The following is a 20998-nucleotide window of genomic DNA, read 5'->3' on the forward strand; positions in this document are numbered from 1 at the left end:
TGTCTGGACTCTACTGCGTTTACCACTCTGTTATTTTCTTCTCCATCTCTTCAACCGTAATGGAAGATGAGACACGGAGCGCCAAATACATTACCGGCGCCAGACATCGTGGTTAGATCATTTATTATATATATTTTTGCTTTATTTAGCTACTACATACGGTAATTGGAGTGGAAGATGCGCCCGCACACTGCAGACAGAGATCAGAAACATGGATAAGCTGTTAGGCGGCATAGTGTCTTGCTTTTTATCAGAATTACTGTTTCTCAGAAGCATGGATGCTTCTACTGATTCCTGAAACCACAATATGAGGTATACACAGGTGCAAACACAGGATACTTCTAATACAACCTGATAACCAAGGCTGCATTAGTACCTCCAGGGGCCCCTGGGCACTGACGGTCATGGGCTTTTATTTTATTCTGATTGTGTAACGCTGCTGTTGGTAAAAACCTTGTAATTCCACTCTGTTTTGGATGTACTAGGTTTGCAACAGTGACCATAATCATCAACATCAAGAGAACCGAGTTGAACTGTATGTGGGGCCTGGGTCAAGCCTTCATTGAGGGCACTTTTCTGCTCAAGGGCCCCTGGGCACGTGCACAGATCCAGCCATCCCATAAGTACAGTGGTTCATAATTCCGCAATATGTGAGGAGTCTCCACATACTGTTCTTTGTCTATTTTTGCTTTTTTTTCTCTGTGAAATATTGGCTGTTTTTAACTTTTTGGTTGAGTTGCTCAAACTTTTGTCCACACTTAAGTCATCATTTGTAATACAGGGTTGACACTTCTTAAAGAACACAAGCCAAAAAAGTTGTTTTATGTGAGACAGGATATATGAAGTTCAGTTCAGCCATGAGACGACAAAGAAAAGACACCAGGACACGTGTGATATTGCTAGGCAAAGAATTTATAAATTAATAAAAACATTCCCTTTGTAGTGTTCTTCTGACAGCTTTTTCCCCCACATTGTATTTTTGTCCTTTTTTTTTTCTTCTAATGATTTTCAAAATATAGAAAAATATTTCTGACAACATTCATCGTTACATTACTTGAGCGTGATTTTCATTCTGCCCTGTTGGTTATGTCACATACTTCTGCATTTTTGACCCATTGTTTTTTTTTTCTTTTTTCTGTTTTATACAGTATTTACACATTACACCAGTCCACGTCATTTCACCTGCTTCAACCTGGGGCGCGGGGGGGACACCAGAGCATGTTTTGCATAGATCGCAGGGGAAAAATGTCAGAGGGGATAAAGTCGAAGCTTTTCAAAGAAAGAACGAGAGAGGGGAAAAAAAGGAGAAGATACTGTACATCCTGTAATGAGCGTTACAAATCAAAACGTGAAAGATCTACATGGAACATGGCACAAAGTGTATGGAACGTGGAAAGGAATGGAGTCCTTCAGAGGAAACTCAGGTTTAAATTGTCTGCAACTCAAACTGTGACGTGAAAGCTTGTGAATCGTGTCGCCGTTTTGTGATTTCAAGACGTTTGAACGTCTATAATTCAAGTGAAAGTCAGTGATGGTGAACCGCTTTGGCTTGCTGTGTGAAATGCATGTACTCTCTAATATACAAAACATAGAAACTCAACACATGAACATCTGCCTGGAAAAAATAAACACAATTATTAAAAAAAATGCTTCAAGCCATCACATTAAAACATTTTTTTGATAGTTTGGAGGCCCTAACTTGTTACTTTGACATTATATAAGAGTTTTTGGTTGAAATTTGGTTTTCTCACTTTGTTACATTGGTTTCCATACTTTTATTCTCAAATGTAGATTGAAATGATCAGTACTCGTGTCCATAATTCCTTCTGGTGTCTGCAGTTGGATGGTTCACTTTTCCACCATCTGCTGCCCTTCAAGTATGAAAACCCACTTTCATAAAGCTCAGTAATTCATCACAGTGAACATGATGCCTTCAGTATATTTTATGAGTAATGTGTTTCCATATCGGCACCGCCCAATAACACCTTAGAAAATCATCTCTTTGTATTGTCTTTGTATTCTTAAAATTAAATAAGTATTTCTTTAAAAAGCAGTGAGTGTGAGCTACAACCCCCCAAGAAAAAATAAAATAAAATCAGTAGCACAAGATCAATGCCAATAATTGAAAATATGAGTTTCAAGTAATACTGAGTAACTCCCTTTTTATCAATCAGGGTTGAATCTCATCTACACCCTCATCTTATTTTGTAGGTCTGGCTGTTGGTTCTATTATCCAAGTATGTCGCAGCAATGATACCATCTCTCCACATCTGAGCAATTAACAGTGTTTTTATTACAATGTTATCTGTCTTTTCCTTAACATTTTCCTATAAAAAAGAGGGAGGCTGTTAAATACCACCGTTCTATTGTGTTTGGACTGTAACCATTAAAACACTACTTTTTTTTTCTCCATTTAGTTATATTTTGAACATTTTTAAAAAGTGCTTTCTATACAAGGTTTGTTCCAGTGTTCACATAGTGGAACTTTAAACTGTGTATGATTGCTTAAAACAGAGACACTGGGAGTTTCAGGTATTCACAGATTGTCTTTGGTGTCCACACAGAAACACAGATAGCTGATAGATGAAAATGTTCGACTATAACCGAACGAGGAACTGAAAAAGAAGCTGAACATTGACTTTAACTGAACCGCTGAGAAAAAATGCCCACAATCTTAAGAGTAAAAGTGAAAAAGTGGAAGGAAAAATGGAATTAAATTGATGTGTTAATCTCATTCTCAACACAGGGATGTGCTGCAGTGTGGCTGAATTAACGGACGGATGGCAGTGAGTAAAATACAGCAGGGGTTTTTCTACAGATTTAATCTGCCGCCACTAATCTCCGCAGGCAGCCGGATGACTCACGAAAAACACTGAACGCTCCTGCACGGAAGCTAATTTGAGTTTGGCACTGTTGCACAAACCGGTAAAACTCACCCTACACTACATAGAATTATAACCCTGGCTTCATATGGTACTTTACAAAAAAAAGAAGAAAAAAAACAGAGGGGGTGATATATATTCATTGTGTAGAAAACGTGACTTACAGCAGTGATGGAGCGTGTTTATGAAGACGACTACAGTCGCTTATGGCTTTGACAAGTTGGGGAAAAAACTCAACTTGTTAAAAACGTCAAGACACTTGGAAAAAAAAATAAAAGATGGCGTGTCAATATGAGTTTTCAGGTGTAAGACTTTTGAGGATGGCAGGTAATTTCTCTACTGCTATGAGTCGAGAGAGGATGGCTAGCATGTGCAAAAAACCTTCCGTTATTTCACGAAACGCTGAGTCATAAGTAGGTGGAGCTTTTATCTTACACCTGTCATTTCTTACTCATTCGGTTTCCTAGGTAGCGTTTGGAGATACACGTTAAGAAATGACGTGTTACTGTCATAAAACTAGCATACTACCAATGCGAAGCTTCTAAAAGATGCTAACGTTGAGGAAGAAAAGACGAGCGCTCGAAGCTAATGTGTCTTTTCTGAAAGCTTTTAACACTGTGTGGCTGCTCCTTCATTCAACCTCACACACCGAAATAAATTAAACGTAGACTCCTCCGCATGCTCACATACACATTTATACTTGGTACCTATCGAACAAAGAGATCGTAGTGTTAGTGTTTTTAAAGTAAAATGAAAATAGCAGCATGTTAAGTTGTGTGTTCAGTTTGGCCTGTCTCACCACACGGACACAAGGTAGGGACAATTATTTTTTTTAAATAAAATTGAAATGTTGTTTTTAGCTTATAGCTAAACAGACAAAGATATGCTCAAAGAAATGTCAGTGAATGCCTCAACTGTCAGTTTAAAGGGAATGCAAATCAAGCTAACGTTCCCTAAAAAGAAAAACAAATACTTTCCCTTCTCACCTTTTTGCTTGCAGCGTTCTTAGTGTTTTTTTAAAAAGACTAAATGACACATAAAAAAAAGGTATGAAATTGTAAAGCCCACAGCCTTTTCCATGGCAACAAGTGAACAGCTTCCTGATGGAGAGGAGCTGTTTTTTAAAAAATAAGAAAATGTTATTCTGCCGTACGCGAACATACACACTGGCTCCCACGTTTATGATATGTCTACAAAAATGGTGTGATTTCCAAGAAAAAAAAAACACACAAAAAAAGTATGAATTACTTGAAATGTTTTTTTTCCAGTACATTTTTGTTGGTCGTGTTGATATACAGGAAGTGGAAGCGGTGCTCTTCCTCTCCTCTGTTTTCCAGTTTCCATCTCGTTCATTGATTTCAGTCGTAATGGCAGCTCAGCATTTTTCTAGATGAAACAGAGATAATGCGCTATTGTTTTTCAGTGCGCTTTCTCTATTGGCCGGAAAAACTGATGTCAGCAGATGGCAAAAGCTGACAGAACTGACTCACCTACGCTTTAAAACTATTTTTGGTGTCGGGCGTTTTTGTGCAGCCTCACCTTCAAGCGTAAAGAGTATCGACTAGCACCGGTATGTGCGCCTATTTCTGTTATCTGTGGCTTCACTTTGTCACCTTTTACCATGAATATGGTACCATGGTACGTGTATGTACAAGATCCCAAATCTCAAGCCATCTACTGAGATTTTCTGTGTATACAATGTAAATATAATACATGATATGCACAATATCATTACAGTTTACAGAGGAGTAAAATCTTTCCAGTCCTATAGGTATCCTATAATGATTTTGGTAGAAAAATGCCACTGTGTTCATCTTGCTTCTGTCTGTCAGAGCAGACGGTAAAGTCTCAGTTCTCTGGTCCGTCCTTTAGAACTCTGTTTACAGCCAGAATGACTAGAAATGAGAGCTAAGAGCTGAAATGAGTCTATGTTAAGGTCTATTCCTCTGGCTCTTGGCTGTGAGAGAATGGCAGACTGACGGCGTGCTCTTGAGCCAGGGCGGCCAGCTCCTTGAGGAACTCGCAGAAGATTACGGCGCAGTAGACAGCGTTCTTCACCCGCAGGGCCTCCGCCTGTTTCTCCAGGCCGGAGGCTCCTCCACCGCTGCGGAACAGAGCACTGTGCAGGGATTGACCCCCGTCCCGTACGTGAGCGAGGGCCAGCTGAGCGGCGTGTCGGGCCCGAGTCGGGCTGTTGGTGTGACGGAGGATGAGGTCACCCAGAGATGGTTTACGACTCTTCACTGGAAGCAGAGAACATTTAGGAGACATTTAGGAGTTATCGCAGTGATTATGAAGATATGACATGACAAAAGCTGCTCTACTCCACTAAATTAAAAAACTGGTCCAGAGCTTTCAAAGAAGGTCACAACTCAAACTTACAAGTCAAGAATGAGTGTTTACAGGTTAGGTTAAGACGGATGTGCTCTAAATTACTAGTAAATGTCACAAACTGTATCACAAGGCTTTTCCTCTCAGATTAAACCTTCAAACTAAAACAACACGTTCAGCTACAGCTATGACATTTACCATCTCCTTCCAATCCAATGTGATTCAGAAAGTCTGTGTTAAAAAAGAGATTAGATAAGAGAATTCACATCACAAAACCCAAAAAAACTCCTTTAAAAGAAATGTTATTCTTTATTCAGACTGACTTTAAAACTCTATGTTGCTTTTTCTGAATAATTTCCTATAGTGAATTAATTCAGTGTCACTTTTATGTATTACTCTTATTCATCAGCTGGTTTTATTATCAATGTTAAAAGTTAATGTGTATGTAACTGCTGCACTGTATGTATGAATTATGCAAAAGTAATTAAATAAACTTGGCTTCACTTGGGTATTATTTCATTTTTTACAGTGTGGAAACAGGCAGTGACTTTCTTTATTACATATTTTAGTTCTTTGATTAACTGATTTACAAAAGAGGTTTCTGACAAACTGAAGCAGAAACTCAACCATCAACCCTCCTCCTATCTTGTTTCCATGCTCACCAAGTGAATCAGAGCGCCTCAGGGTGGGGACACCGGGCGAGTCGGTCCAGTCCACTTTGCCTCGAGCCACCAGGTACTGCTGGGCTTTCTTCAACATGGCGGGGAAGTCCTCGTGGGAGGCTGCGAACGCCTCGATACGGTTCTTTACAGAACCTAGAACCTGAGGGGAACAAAGCAGAGACATTGCTTTAACAATATAAACACCCTTAAAAGTGAAGGTCTAGTGTATCTAGGGTGCTGTACCTGGATCAGTGACTTGACACTGGGCTGGAAGACCATGTTGGTGTTGAGCAGGAAGGAGCGTAGGAGGGGCTGAGGATAGCAGGCCAGTTGGGCCACGATGCCCGTCAGCAGGATGTTGACGTACAGAGAGTTTTGGAGCATGTTCTCCAGCTTGGTGAACAGAACCACCATGAACGGACCTGCAGAGTGAGAGAGAGAACGTGGAACTTAAGCTCAGCTGCATGTGAACACAAATTTGGGATGAGAACAGAGCGATATGGGCAGAATCAAACACCACGATATTTTTGACCAAAAACCTCAATATCGATATTTTGAAAATATTGTAGTGATGACTATTTTTGCTAAATAATCATCAGTAATGTGGATATAATGATTAAGTGGATAAAGATAATAGAACAGTCTGTTAAACTCAGAAAACATTTTTACTGTAATGCAGCCTTCTATATCACCATATTCAAACTCTAAGACAATATCTATAAAATATCACAATAACATAATTATATCGATTTATTGCCCAATCGTACTTTCAAGAAAGCGCATTACAAAGTAGAACAACTGTGTAGTCTTGGGGTGGATAGTCCTGACCAAACTAATTAACCAACTAACTTTCATTTTCAAGGTGTGAATTAGGTTTCAGTCACAGATCAGACCAACTAACTTTTAATAACACGCTTTGCATTTAACACATTAGAGGGTTTTATTTGATGAACATGGGGGCCGACACACAGAAATTAACTTAATGGGTTTTATGTCTGTTTTAAAAAAAGCTAAATGACAGCGGGGGTGTTGTAGTCATGTATGGCTGAACACTTTGTCTCACTGGTGACACGTTTAGCTCAGAACACCTGTTGAGACCGTTGCACTAATAATGTTCACTGTGGGCCTCAGCCCTGGATCCTCCTCCATCTTTTCGTTCTATTGGCTGATGAATAGTGGGACTTGCGGCAAATCTGAGCATTTTTACTGCCATATGGGAGTTATTTTGTTCCTCCATCATTTTGTATGTTGTTGTCAGGTTTAGTGATTTTTGCTTTTAATTTTTTGTTGTTGTTTTTTGTGTATGTGTGTGTGTTCAGGGATAAAGTTTAGAGTTGCAACCTTTTTTCTGTAGTTTATTTGGTATTGTGGTTTATTTCTACTGAAGCGATGGTTGGTTTCATTATCTTGCTGAATGCTGTTCAAGCTTCTATATCTGGATGTAAAAGATTAAAACCTGATAAAATAACAAAAAAATATTCTTCTTCATGTCATCATGTTATTCCTCTCCCCTACACCAGGCATTATAACTACATAAATGATAAATTACAACCAATAAGGCCATTCAGACTTTTCATGTTGCCAGAGAATGAATGAAGAGAGAAGAGAGTGTTACCTGTATACGGCTGAGGGGCGGGCTGGATTAGCGGTCTGGCGGGACTGCAGACGCCTGCTGCGGAACAGTCTCCCTTAGCGTCAACCGTCAGCTTTGCCTCCATTGCCGAAGGCGGTTGCTGTTCCTCCTCCTGCCGCTCGGAGGTCAGGGACGCTCTGGTGCTTTCGTCCAGCTGGCAGGCCGCTCTGGCGCGCTCTCTCACCCGCTCCTCCAGCTCCCTCAGCTCCTGGGTGAAGGCCTCGATACTGATGCCCTGGCCGTTGGAGTCTCCAACGGCCAGCTGTGGGTCTCCTGGCGCCTGCTCCAGCAGCTCCTTGATGAGACTCTCTACGGACTGCTGCGTCTGGTTGGCTTCTGGAAGATCTGTGGATGTGCCGTGCAGGTTTGAGGCGTCGCACGTCAGCGGTTTGGTGTCCGCCGTCGGCTGGGCGACCGAGCTCTGAGAGGGAATCTGGTTGGGGCAAAGAGATTTTGAATCGTTCATCTCACTGTTGCTAAATATTGACTGTGGGAGAGCAGCGCAGCTTTGGGAGGGGCAGCTGACAAGGGATCCATTCTGATTCGCGTTTTCGTCCAAGTACTGCTGCTCCCCCAAGTCTCTCTTGACTTTCTTTACCTCCAGTCCTCTATCTCGACTGTCCATGCATCCGTCCTCCGCCCCCGTTGTTCCGTTGTACATGGCTTGGTAACTGACAGTGATGGCAGAGGTTGGAATGTGGGGAGCCGGGGACGAGGCGGGGTGGGAAGTCGATAAAGGGGCAGCTGAAGACGAAGAGGAGGAGGAGGAAGGGACGAGGGGCGGCACTGGTTTTGGCAGGAGCTCCTCTCTCTGCAGGCTGCGCTTCTTGGAGCGCGGCGTGAGGCTGATGCAGTTGTTTTTGCCGATGGTGACGTCCCACTCCCCACTGTCACGCTCCGAGGTGCTCCACTCGGACCGAGCCGCCGCCACGACGGCTGCCCTCTGCTGGCTGGGAGAGGTGTTGCTGCCTCCTCCCTGCTGGAAAGAGAAGTGCTCAGGGAACATCGCTATGGAAGGAGTGGAGGTGACGGGAGGCGGGGGTGTAGGGGCCGTATTCGGGGAGGGGTTTTCTCCGTCGTAAGGGGCCGACCAGTCACGGCAGGCCCAGGAGCTGAGCTCGATGCCCCGTCGGGCATCTTTGAGGTACTCTAGGTAGCCCGAGTCCCAGTCCAGACTCTCTGTGTTGGCCTGCTGCTGGTGCATGGGGCTGTCGGGGGACAGGGAATGAGAGCTGGGGGGACCTGACTGCAGCGGTTCCATGCTGGTGGGGGTAGAGGGACCCCCTCCACCTGATCCGCCTCCGCTACTCTGTTGGCGCATGAAGAAGGCTAAGCGGGACGGTGTGCTGGGTCTGGGCGGGGTTGGAGACTCTGTGCTGGGGCTGTTCAGCACTGCAGGCAGACACAGAGCAGAAGATAAGAGAGTCAGACAGAAAAACACAAACTCTGACCTTCCTTTCACTTCATCTGAATTACAAATGACTGCAGGTGGAAATTTTGCCTGTTAGAGAGAGAGAGAGCAATCTATGACTCATCATCTTCACCAACATGAAACAGAGTAAGAGATGTTGGGTGTTGATATCCACAGTTCTATTCCTGTTTACAAGCACAGTTCTAAATGTGAGACAGTTGTTGCTCACCTTTGCCCCAGAAAGCAGAGTCCTCGTCCCGATCAGCAGAGGGCGCTGCACTCAGCCGGCAGCACTCTGGGATCAGTGCCAGGAACTTGTCTGCTGACTTTCCGTACATGTCCGTCTCCCTGATGGCACGACGCTGACTCAGCATTACATGGGTGCAGGGCAGTAGATACCTGGCAGCGAACCACACGCATACATGAATCTTTGATTTGATTTGACATAGTGCAGTCCCCATTCAGGCTCAGATAAAAGTAGTTATTTGGAAATATTAACTGATAACTGTCGTTATTGTCTCTATTGAGATTCAAAACTGGATCTAATGTTTTAGTTTCGGCACTCATCCAAAATACTTTATAGTCAGAAATTTGCATTGAGGGGATTTTTCATATTTATCACAAGAAAAACAGACAGTTTAGAGACAGAGAAAACCTGCATAAATTCTGCATAAATACGACTTAAAATGTGATTAGATATAGATTGATAAAGAGACATTCATGAAACAAATAAGACAAAAACCTTCCACTTTAATGAGGGAAATAAGAGTTGGTTTCAATCAATGAGAAGATAATGAAGTGTGAGTCTGAGAGGCCCTGTTTTATTCAAAGAAGCGAAATTTGGGTCTTTACTGTCAAAGACTGAGCTTCACAACAAGACAGTTTTTGAGGACCCATACTCAGTACTAGCCTGAAAATGGTTATTAATCAAGAGTTTGAACTCCACCAGTCAACAATCAAGCAGATTGTGTAGGAAGTGAAGGCATCAAACACCATTGTTATCATCCCAAGGAATGGTTGAACAGCAAAAATCACACCAAGAGCAGGTGTGTAAAAGTCCAGGAGGCCATGAGGGACGCCAGGGTAAAGTCTAGGAAACTAAAGGCCAGTGGCTACAGTCAATTTTCACAAGTCCATCATCAGGAGAACAATGAACATCAATAGTGTGCATGGCAGAGCTGCATTATGTTTTGTATATAACGTAAACCAATATAAATTAAAACACTACCTTTAGGAGGACGTGCACGTACCTGAGAACAAGCTGCAGCATGATGTCTTCGCAGTTTAGGGAGAGAAGAGTCCTGAAGAGGCTCAATGATACCATGCAGAGCTGCAACACAGTTAGAAAACAGTTATTAGCCAATAAAAAAAACAATTTGCATGACACGTCCAAATAAAATTGTTCTCACATAAAAATGGTGATACTTTTACATTCAGAAAACTGTTTGCATTGTTTTAAGGCCTGTGCTGTTCTCACTATTCATTAATAATGTAATCCAGCCTACTGGAAAATGTCTTTAAAATCATTTATATGCAGATGATACACTTCTCAATGCGCCCTGGAGATCTGGATGTATTTGAGTTTATTTAGGACTGTGGATGATGTGCCATAAAAATGTGTTTGCTATAGTCAATTCTGGATGTGAAGAAGGCGTGGATCAAAGTTTCATCAGCAGAGAACGGGTTACGTTACTTAACACTTTCACCACATTTTCGAACTGAAGATGAGAGAAAAGGACTTTTGCTGTTTAATCAGCATTACTAGATAAACACTGGATATCTTAGATCTTTGGCAATGTTTGAAGTTAAGTGATGGGTTTATGTATGATGAAAAAAAGACTTGATTGATTTAATTTGCTGATTCCTAATGTCACCTTTAGATACATCTACTCAATGCTTTACTCATGTGCCAGAATAATGTGATATTTTTAAGTATCTTAATTTGGGGGCTTTTCCAAGCAAATATTGACATATGTGATTGATTGTGATTAAATCAGCATATATCAGACATGTCCAAACTATTCCATAAAAGAGCCGTGTGCCGGCAGTTTTTTGTTCCAACCAAAGAGCACACATGATTTGACCAATCAACTGTCTGAAGACTGGGATCAGCTGATTAAATGAGTCAGGTCTGGTGTACTCCTGCTTGGTTGGAATGAAAACCTGCAGCCACATGAACCTTTATGGAATAGTTCGGACATTCCTGGCATACTGCATATTTCTGCCAGTCTCAATGCCAGCCCATGAATATTTCTCTAGATCCGCCCCTGCCCACGCTGTATAAATAAAGCTTGAATGAAAGAACGAACTGTATAATAATGATGCCAAACATTTTGATTTGACTGATTTTTAATGTCCACCTCAAAAGGAAAAACTTGCAACATGATATTGAGATGAATCATGTTTTTTTGCCCCTAAACACAAAGGTTTCTGTGACTAGAACATATTTATTTTGAGGGATCAGAATTTATTAAACTGAGACTTTTGGCACACATTTTAGTGTGGATTGTTTTACCAAATAAAAATAATGTGCAACAGCAAACTTGATGACATTTACTTTTAAGTGTTTGCTCTGGGGAAAAAAAACAACTTCTACATTCTGCGGAAATCATTTTCAGTTCATTCTTTTGCTCGCAGCCCACTCATCGCCTACACAACCAGGTTCATCGAGGCTCTGTCACAAACACATGTGCATACATACATGCACACACACACACACATATATGTATGTGTATGTATGTATGTATGTATGTATGTATGTGTGTATATATATATATATATATATACACATACCCGTGAATTGCTACTGATGCGTGTAAGCAGTGTGTCCAGGATGGTGTCGTTGTCGTGGCGATGCAGCAGGATGAAGCGCAGGAAGGTTTTAAGGAGGGAAGTCTCCGTCACGCTGCGTAAGAAAAGGTCCAGGTATGCAGTGCTGGCGATCATCTCATCCACCGACGACTAGAAAACACACACACACACAATGATCTCAAAAGTGCATAAGGAGGCAATCTGAAAACAGTCTTGTGAATACGATGAAGTCTGTGATTAACATGCAATGAGACAATTTCTTCAAAACATTGTGAAACAGCTGTTTGCTTTGACTCGTGACTGTTGAGTCGTCTTTTGAAAAAAAAAAAAGTCCAGCAAACAACTCTGTTCACACAGTTGTTTTTTACTCTTCTTCAAAAACACTTCCACAACAAAACATGTCTTTAAGTTACTCAAGAGGAGCAATAACAGAGTGGTCATCTTCAAATGTGGCAAATCATTTGCGGTACACCCCATCCTGTTTTCCTTAAAGAAACAGTTTACACAGTTTTCTATTTTTTATACAGAAATTACACTTTTCCCACGAAGTCTGAAACTGAAAATCTTGACATCAGTGTGTCTTTCTGGGAAACAATGTCCATATTACTCAAGAAAACTACCAAACATCTGTTTACCATGGAAACTATTTTCAAATGACAAATGAGTCACTATTCCAACTGTTGACAGGGAGCTCTGCAATTATCCAGAGGAGCCTGACCTTGTTTCTTTAAAGACCTGAACTCGTCCTTTTCCTACCTTATGCAGGGCGGGACCCATGACGGGTACGAGGAAGCCATTGTGGAGGTAGTCCAGAAGCTGGGAGCGGACCAGGGGATGAGAGACCTGCACCACAGCGTTGCAGAACTCCAGCGAGTTCATGAAGAGCACGAGCGACGACACGCCCATCCAGTCCTCCCGCCGCAGCGCGTGCCAGTCGTCGCCTCGGACCTCGATCTTCCTGGGCAGCGAAGAGTAGAGAGCACTGAGGCCCGTGGCCAAAACCTGAGAGAGGCACACGGAGGGTTCATGATAGACTGTTGATCCTGGTGAACACAGAACCTCCACACAAACAAGAGAGTCCATCCTGAAAGATGAACTGCATGAAATGTGATCAGAAAGTTTTTTTTTCCAACTTTGTCTTTAGAATATGTTTTTATAAAGAACACAAAATACACAAAGCAAACACAACTGACAGTGTCATCTACTGCAATGCTGGATATCAGGAGCTAAATAATAATATATCATCTCTGGTTCTGCTGCATCAATTTGGTCACTTATTTCAAAACAAAAAACTTATTTAAAAAAAAAACCCATCATGATGATGATGGACAGAGTAATGTGAAGACTTTTACAACTGGGTTTTTTTATACACCAACAAAAAAACCTTAAATAATGAACTTGATAAAAACAAGTTATTGTGGTTATATCCTAACTATCATAACACACAACTGAAAAGACGATTATAATTGTTAACTGCCTGACCCCATCCTCCATGTTTTTTGTAGAAAATGTCATGTTTGTACTGTAAATACTACTAGAGAGTGCTCACATTTTATTATAATAACACCACCATTGTTAGTGAGTGTACGGGCAGCAACTCAGTAAACTTAACTGTTGGAAAATAGGAATTGAACAAAGAAAAATACTTCCCAATATCTTCTGTATGGAGGGTTAGGGAAAGACTTCTAATTTAAAAGTAGTCTTAGGTGAATGACCTTACATATTTTATTACAGTTTGTTTTTTTGGCTTGCTGGACTTTTTTATATATATATATATATATATATATATGAGGAAAACCTAGACATGCTTGTGGAAATAATTCATTGAACCCAGCTCTTAAGACAAGAGATGCAGTGTTTTTGTGATGAGCTCAAGGGATTCATCATGGTCGTCTAACAATCTATTTCTACATCCACAATGTCAGAACAAGGTCTACTGCAGAGTGTGAGGGAGCACAGTGAGGCAATGAGGCAAGGAGAGGATCATTTGGTCTGTGATGCCACCTCCACTGGTCCCTCTAGTCAGTAAGTAGGTCAGACTGAAGCTGCTGGAAGGAGGACGAGCAGAAAATAGCTGAGCCAGCTCTTTAAAAACGGCAGAGTGTGAACGGGCAGAGTAAGAGATGAGAGAACTGACCGCAGCATTAAAGCATGAACTAGACTGGAACACTGTTCACTCTCATCATGCAGAGCTGAAACCTGAATGTCAGTCTGTTGTAACACTTTGAATAGATGTATGAGTGTAATCAGTTACACGTGGCTCATTAGTAACACCTAGTGGCAGCTGGAGAAAACTACAGCGAGAAAACACTGGTGCTTGGTCTGGTTTTCATTCACAGCTTTCTGTAATAATTTCACTCATTTCCAGACTATGTGACAGTAAGTTGGAAAAAGACCCATAGAAAACATCCTGAATTTTAAAAATAATCATTTAAAACATGATTACATATTGAGAAAGATTGTTTATTTTTTAAAATCTATGTAGGAACTTGTAGGAAGTCAAATGTTGGTAAGATATCTTGGAAGTTACACACTATTTATTTGTCTGAAGCATTCTATTAAAGAAATGCAACCGGCTTGGGAAGTCAAGTTAGTAGATGCTTTTTCCCCCTTTATTTAAATGTTGACAGGAAATGTTCAAGGTTGAGACAGAGCTGGGAGGATGTAGATAAGTATGAATGTTGTGTCATAGTCATCTCCTTCCCTTTCCGTTATCACACTCCATCACTGATGTATCAGAATTACACAGTGAACACACACACACACACACACACACACACACACACACACACACACACACACACACACACACACACACACACACACACACACACACACACACACACAGCTGTCCTTGTTAGGACCTTGCATTGCCTTCTATTCATTGTTGACAGCCTAACCCGAACCCGAACCTGAACCTCAACCAGGACCCTCAGAAATGTTTCTTCCTTAGGACTGGGCTTTGGTTCCCGTGAGGACTACCAGTCACAACAAGGTGGGTGTTTATACCAGAAAAGGTCTTAATGAAGTGACACAAACACACACACAGCCAAAAACGACACCATCAAATTGCTTCAGTCAACTAATAGATATTTGATTCATAATGATGCAAAACAGAAAAAAGCGGTAAATGGTCTAATCGGAGAAGCTATAAACTGATGTTTTTGCTTGATAGAAATGTAAAAACAGTGTGTGCTATGCATTCAGAAAACAAGGAATAGGTTAAGAATAAATAAGCAATAAATAAATAAATTCTGATTTCTTTTCTATTTTTTAAATTGCTTTTTGAAGTGTCATATTCATAAAAGGTGTACTCATATATAATGGACCAGGTGGAATCCATTATCACTATTATACAACGGGCAATTACTCTACTTAAATTATCAGTTATAATTAACCGCTAAAAAAAACACTTCAGTTGTGTTGCTATGGTTACCTGCAGTTTGATATCAGAACTATGCTACCTGCCAACCAATCAGAAATGAGTGTTTTCTGTGGTATGTTTGAATTATCTTTCAACTTTGCTTAGAAAATGATTAAATATACTGAAAAATACATCATTCAGCGTAAGTGACAGGTATTTATATCTAGATTAATATCATCTGTAACCACATCCTTCACAAAAACCCATTCAATACAACACTTTCCATCACATTATATGCTTTAAAAAGGGTTAGGGTTAGGCTGTTTCACAAGTGCCGTCACTCACCGGGCAGAAGTAGGAGTTCTCAGCGATGTAGCGGGCTACGGCCTCGTGGCTGGCCGACGCCGCCATGACCAGCAGCAGCGCGTCTCTGGCCTGCTGTCCGATGGCTCCGTCCCGGTGGATGAACGGCACGAGCAGGGAAAAGATCAGCAGGTTGGTGGAGCCCTGCTGGGCCGGCGCCGCGCGGAACAACATCTCTAGAACCAGCGGCTGGCGGGCCATGGACACACAGACCTGGAGGAGGGTTTGCAGAGTTGTGAACAAAGTGCTGACACGGTGATTACACATTTTGAGAACCCTACATTTTTTACAGTTTCCATACATTCTTCTGACGACACTGCCTGGACTTTGTTTCACATGAAAGACATTAAGTGAGGACACAGATTACAGTCAGCTGAATTATAATTAGGATTTGACCGTCACAGCAGTTCAGACTGACTTGGACCTCACATTGCCTGGAGCTGGCAGCTGGGAGATTAAATCATTGCGGGTGACGTTTACTCGTTGTAATGGTCTGCCCTCTGATCCGCTGCCTGTTTCGGTTTTATTCTAAACAAGTTTATGGGATGGGATTGTGTGAGAAACCCTGTCTGAAAAAGACAAGTAAACAGTAAATAATTCAGTCTGATGCAGGTGAAACTGAAAAATATGTATTTCATCAGATTTCTGTGCATGTGTTCTCCTTTTCTCCTCTCTGGGGTTGCCTAGCGACACAACTCAAAGTCTACTTCAGTCATTCAACACGTGCTGTTTTCTGACTGTCATGGAGACTAGAAAAAGACTAGAAGAGAGTGAGAGTTGTGTTCTGGTCTCTGGTCTTTGTGGAGAGTGTACCTGATTGAGCAGCAGTACCAGGCTGTTTTCTAGGGCTGAAGGACAACCGAGTTCTGGGTCACCGCACGCTCCCAGCAGCCTCAGCAGGGGATGGAGGACGGCCGTGTGCTGCAGCAGGGGCTGCTGGGATTGGCCGATGAGCATCTCGAACAGTTTTAACAGCGCCCCCTGGCTGTCCGGGTCCAGGCCGCGGCGGAGGTGCCACTGCACCAGGTGCTCCAGGATGTTCTCAGTGACCACCAGCTCCAATATGGGGCCCATGGGCGTCACAGAGGCGCCGCCCTCCGAGACCTCTGCGGGCCGCTCCTCTGCCAGCAGACACAACATCTGGTCAGTGTGATTCCTCACCGCTGTCAGGTCGTCACTGGAGGAGGACGGCTGGTGCTGCTCCAACACCCATGAGACCTGAAGAAAAGAACAGAAGAGTGTGTTCTAGTGTGATGTTTAACTCTTAAACAGCTGTCCTACTGTCAGCTATTCGAGAACAACAAAAACTTCAACATCAACAACTTTTAAGTTCTTTACACAGACATGGTGAAGAAAATCTGCTCCTTTATTCATTTATTGCCATGACATATTTGTAACAATCAATCAGACTTGTTTATATAGTTTATATATTTTTTTAAATAAAGAAATGAGGAAACATTATCATAACTCATGAATCTGCAATGAGGAAAACCAGTGGTAGAATAAAAAATAAAGATTAAGAATACCTAAATAAAATAACATAATATAAATATAAGATGCATATAATAATTTAACAATGATAATAATAATAATAATGATAATAATAATAATAATACTTATATGTATAAGATCTTTGCTCCTTTAAAGTGTTGGCTGTACTTCTCACCATTAATAATAAATTAACAAATGATTACTTTATTATTGATCTAATGTTAAGTTAATTTAAAACTCAAAATTGTGCTGCTAGTCTTTGAACCAAAACAAAGCAGAGTGAGCGTATTACTCAGCTTTTAGCTTCACTTCATTGACTCCTAGTATCTTTTAGAACTGATTTGAAGCTTCTTGTACTGGTTTTAAAGCTAAAGCTAAATGGTTTTGGGACCAGCCTACATTACAGACTCTCTCTGTCCTTTTACAATCCTTCACCAGCTCTCTGATCATCTACTGCTGGGTTTTTAAATACACACAATTATACACACACAAGAAAATAGCAACTTGCTTTAATTATGCTGTGAAATGAAAGAGATGTGAGCTCTGTGAACATTTTTGAACGGCAGCTGAACATTTATTTATTTAATCTGGCTTTTAATTACTGTCATTTTAACCTACTTGTACTAAATGTCTCAATTTATAAAATCAGACAGAATAACAGGGCTGCAACTAACCATTATTCTTATTATTGAATTAAATGATTGATTGATTGATGTCCTAAAATATACAGTTTTGTCCCAACCAAATGTATTCAGTTTACTGTTATTGAGGACTGAAGAAAATATTCACATTTGAGAAGCTGGTATTTTAAAACTCAGTCAACTAATGATTGCAGCTCTACAAAGTGACAAACAGGCCGGAGTTTCATAACATTCACTGAGAGGTCTACATGTCAGCATGACCGCAGCCACGGTGATGATGATGATGATGACTGTGCTCATCTGATAACAAAAGTGTGTGTGGTAATGTGTGAGCTGAAAGTCAGACCCCTGTGATAAACAGTGTTGCTGGGAAACTATTTGGTGAGTGTTTCCCAGCCAGCATGTTTCTATACACTCTTACACTTTTCACACTAAAACCATTTGTTACATTATTTCGTATTTTCTCATCAGCGTCTCTAAAGTCCTCTTCACTAAAAACATGGAGGACTGACTTGGTGTTGGGGTTTCACGGTATGACGGTATTTTTTTTCATGCATAATCAGGTATTCACAACATCATCTACTGGTTGAGAGAGGAAGGATGGACTATTTTACTGTCATGATAAGTGAATATTGTAGAATTCCACACAAGTAGTAATATCAGAGCTGCCAACATTCCCGTTTTTCCCGGGTTTCTCCCGTATTTTAGACTCATCTCCCTCGGCTCTCCCGTTTTGTCTTTTCTCCCGGGAATCTCCGTTTATTTACAGCCCCACCTTTGTTTAATGATAAGAAGAAGAGCACAATAACAAAGGTTTTATTTTGAAAGCTTAGACAGGAAGCCACCGCAGCTCCGTTAGTTTGACAGAAGCTGAAACACACAGCGAAATATTTTAACTTTAACTAAAAGTGCAGAGTTTCCAGCCTGCGTCAGACGAAGCTGAGTTTACTGACTAATTATTAAAAACCAGGAAGTGATGCGTGAACTATCGTCATTTTAACTCACTCGGCAGGCACACATCTACTGCTGTTTGTCTGTCAGCGTTCCTATCGTTGTGTGATGAAACACGCCGGTTAGGGTTAGGGTTGTTCTCTTATGCTGCTTCAAACGCCACTGTGTAACCTATAAAACTCATGAAAACTCCATCAGCCAGTGATTGGACATCAGCCAGTACTCTGACTGACCACTCACAGCAGCTCCAGCACAGCAGGCTGAACGTGTGAGCGTCCACAGTGCTGCAGGTGTCTGCACACATAATCATTCACAGCCTGTAAACTCGCTGCTTCCTCCACCATTTACTATCCACACTAAGTGATCTTTGAGCTTTTAATGTCAGTGCTGCTCAACAGACAACTAAACATGTCCAACAAAAGTAGTTATCATGACAGGTCTGCCAATCAGCTGATCAGCAGAACATCTATTATCGTTACTATCCTTATAATCGAGTAAGTAAGTCATTTCAAAAGCAACATCTGGTTCTAGCTTTTCAAATGTTAGGATGCTGAGTATCTCTCGATAGTTGGTTGAAAAAGAAGTCGCCTTGAGCTCCAGGAAATGATCCATTATTGCAGGTTTCACTGTTTTCTGACATTAAATAGACTTGAACAACACAGTTACATGACTGTTAGTTAGCTAGTCGTCCACATGTTCAACTCACTGCAGTCTACAGTCACAGCTTTGAAAACAAAACAGTTGAACAACACAAGCAGTGAGACAGTCAACATCAGTTCATTTTAACTTAATTGTCTTTTTAAGTTTTTGTTGCGTTTGGTCGTCTTATTTTCGCTCTGTCTTTGTGTGCGTGCACTTCTGTGTGGTTGGGCAATTAAAGTAGACCATGTGATTTCATTTATAGGGGGAATAATAACTATGTTGAAATATTATATGTATTGTGCCCAGACCCTTACTCACTTCAATTTTAAGAAAAACAAAGGCGATCACACTGTGTTCTACACACTGCATGCACACACAGTTACAGTGAGTACTTTCTTTTTTAAATAAGTGGTTTGGATAATACTGCTCAAGTGGGGGCTTGTTCTAAAAAGCCTGTCTGATGGTTTTTGTGGTGGACACTTTAGAGCATAGATGACACGTCTCCACATTTCTGCCGAGTCAACTGTTATTCTGCAAAACTAGCAAAGTAGCAAAGTTGAGACAGCAAATGTTAAAAACTAAACCTATCATTTCATGGAAATACAAGAGAAGAAGAAGAAGAAGATGATGATGAAGATGAGGTGCGTCTCCAGCTCACCTGTCTCCAGTGATTCTCAAACACCATGAGGCAGGTCTCCGGGTCGGCGGTGCAGGGGCTGGAGGGGGTGGCGCTCCGGCTGGACCGGCTCCCGGGAGCCCGCGGGTTCAACCTGCTCAGCCAGCTCATACTGGAGCCGCTGGGAGGAAGGTCAAAAGTCGTGGGGGGGGCTCAGAGATGGGGGAGAGAGAGAGAGAGAGAGAGAGAGAGAGACAGAGAGAGATAGAGGGAGCTCCGTCGAAAACAAAAATCCAAAAAAATTGGCAGAGGCGATAGAAATAAAATTAAAAAGGGAAAAATAAAAAAAACGGAAAAGATTATGCAGGGAAGGAGGGAGGGGGGAGGAAATGGAGGGGGGGGGGGAGAGGAGGAGGGAAAGGGGGGGGGTGTATCAGCGCGGAGAGAAGGAGGTCGGCTGTCGCTGCCGCTCAGTGCGCGTTTAGGGGGGAAAAGGACTGCTGCCCGCTTTAGAAAGTGTGTAACCCTGTCCTCCCTGTAGACCCTGTCATCCAGTCTGAAGCCAACACCACTCCATAGCCGGTCGGGACGGGCACTCTGCTGCGCTCTGTCAACACAAACACAAACAAAAACAAGGTTCACATCGAACGCCAATCAAGACTTTTCACAACCTTACAGACTCTTACTGATAGAATATCTGATGGACATTTTTCACAGGTTTCTCCCATTTCACAACAACTGATAGAAAATGTATTTATAAGTGTTAATTAACACAATTGATAAATGCATCTTTAAACCCCGTACACCTGACAAACATCAACTCATGTTGTAGAAACTTGTCATCCAACCCTGCCAAACGCACCTTCATTCACAAAATCTATCATCTGTGTAGCTCCTTCTCCAAACAAACACGAGTCTGCCTTTACAGCATGCTGTTACCACGGAAACCATTCAGTTCTTCCATGAACAGCCAGTCCAGCTTGTGAGAGTCACTGTCAAACACATTTCTTAACTGACCTTCAGTCGTGATCGTCATAATATGCAGGATGCAAAACCTGTATTCAGTATTTATATCATTACTATGCATCGGTTTTTAAAAAGGTATATTAAGTGGCATCATTCAAAATTGCTGCTCGTACTCCAACTGCCCAACCAAATCACAATTCATCACAAACTGCTGAGACACTGGCACACTGTGTG

At 41.6% G+C, this 20998-nt stretch overlaps 1 protein-coding gene across 1 annotated transcript; it reads right to left on the reverse strand.

Annotated features, from left to right (window-relative positions):
* Positions 1-700: 700 nt before the first annotated feature.
* fhip1b (FHF complex subunit HOOK interacting protein 1B) lies at positions 701-20117 on the reverse strand. The gene is made up of 11 exons (XM_053328601.1): positions 19841-20117; positions 16271-16675; positions 15440-15670; positions 12487-12732; positions 11713-11880; positions 10170-10249; positions 9149-9318; positions 7491-8900; positions 6119-6297; positions 5876-6035; positions 701-5125 (listed from the first exon to the last, which is right to left on the reverse strand). Exons 1-11 carry the CDS (start codon positions 19967-19969, stop codon positions 4821-4823), a joined length of 3483 nt encoding a protein of 1160 aa, XP_053184576.1. The 5' UTR covers positions 19970-20117; the 3' UTR covers positions 701-4820.
* Positions 20118-20998: the final 881 nt, after the last annotated feature.

This window comes from Scomber japonicus, chromosome 11, assembly GCF_027409825.1.
Source record: "Scomber japonicus isolate fScoJap1 chromosome 11, fScoJap1.pri, whole genome shotgun sequence".
Taxonomy (NCBI): Eukaryota; Metazoa; Chordata; class Actinopteri; order Scombriformes; family Scombridae; genus Scomber; species Scomber japonicus.

Coding starts and splice junctions, on each gene's coding strand:
- fhip1b (XM_053328601.1), bottom strand. CDS start 19,969: ATGAGCTGGCTGAGCAGGTTGAACCCGCGGGCTCCCGGGAGCCGGTCC. Junction 11,881..12,486: donor TGGGTCCCGCCCTGCATAAG/GTAGGAAAAGGA, acceptor TGTGTTTTCTAG/TCGTCGGTGGATGAGATGAT. Junction 6,298..7,490: donor CGCCCCTCAGCCGTATACAG/GTAACACTCTCT, acceptor CTCACTCTGCAG/GTCCGTTCATGGTGGTTCTG.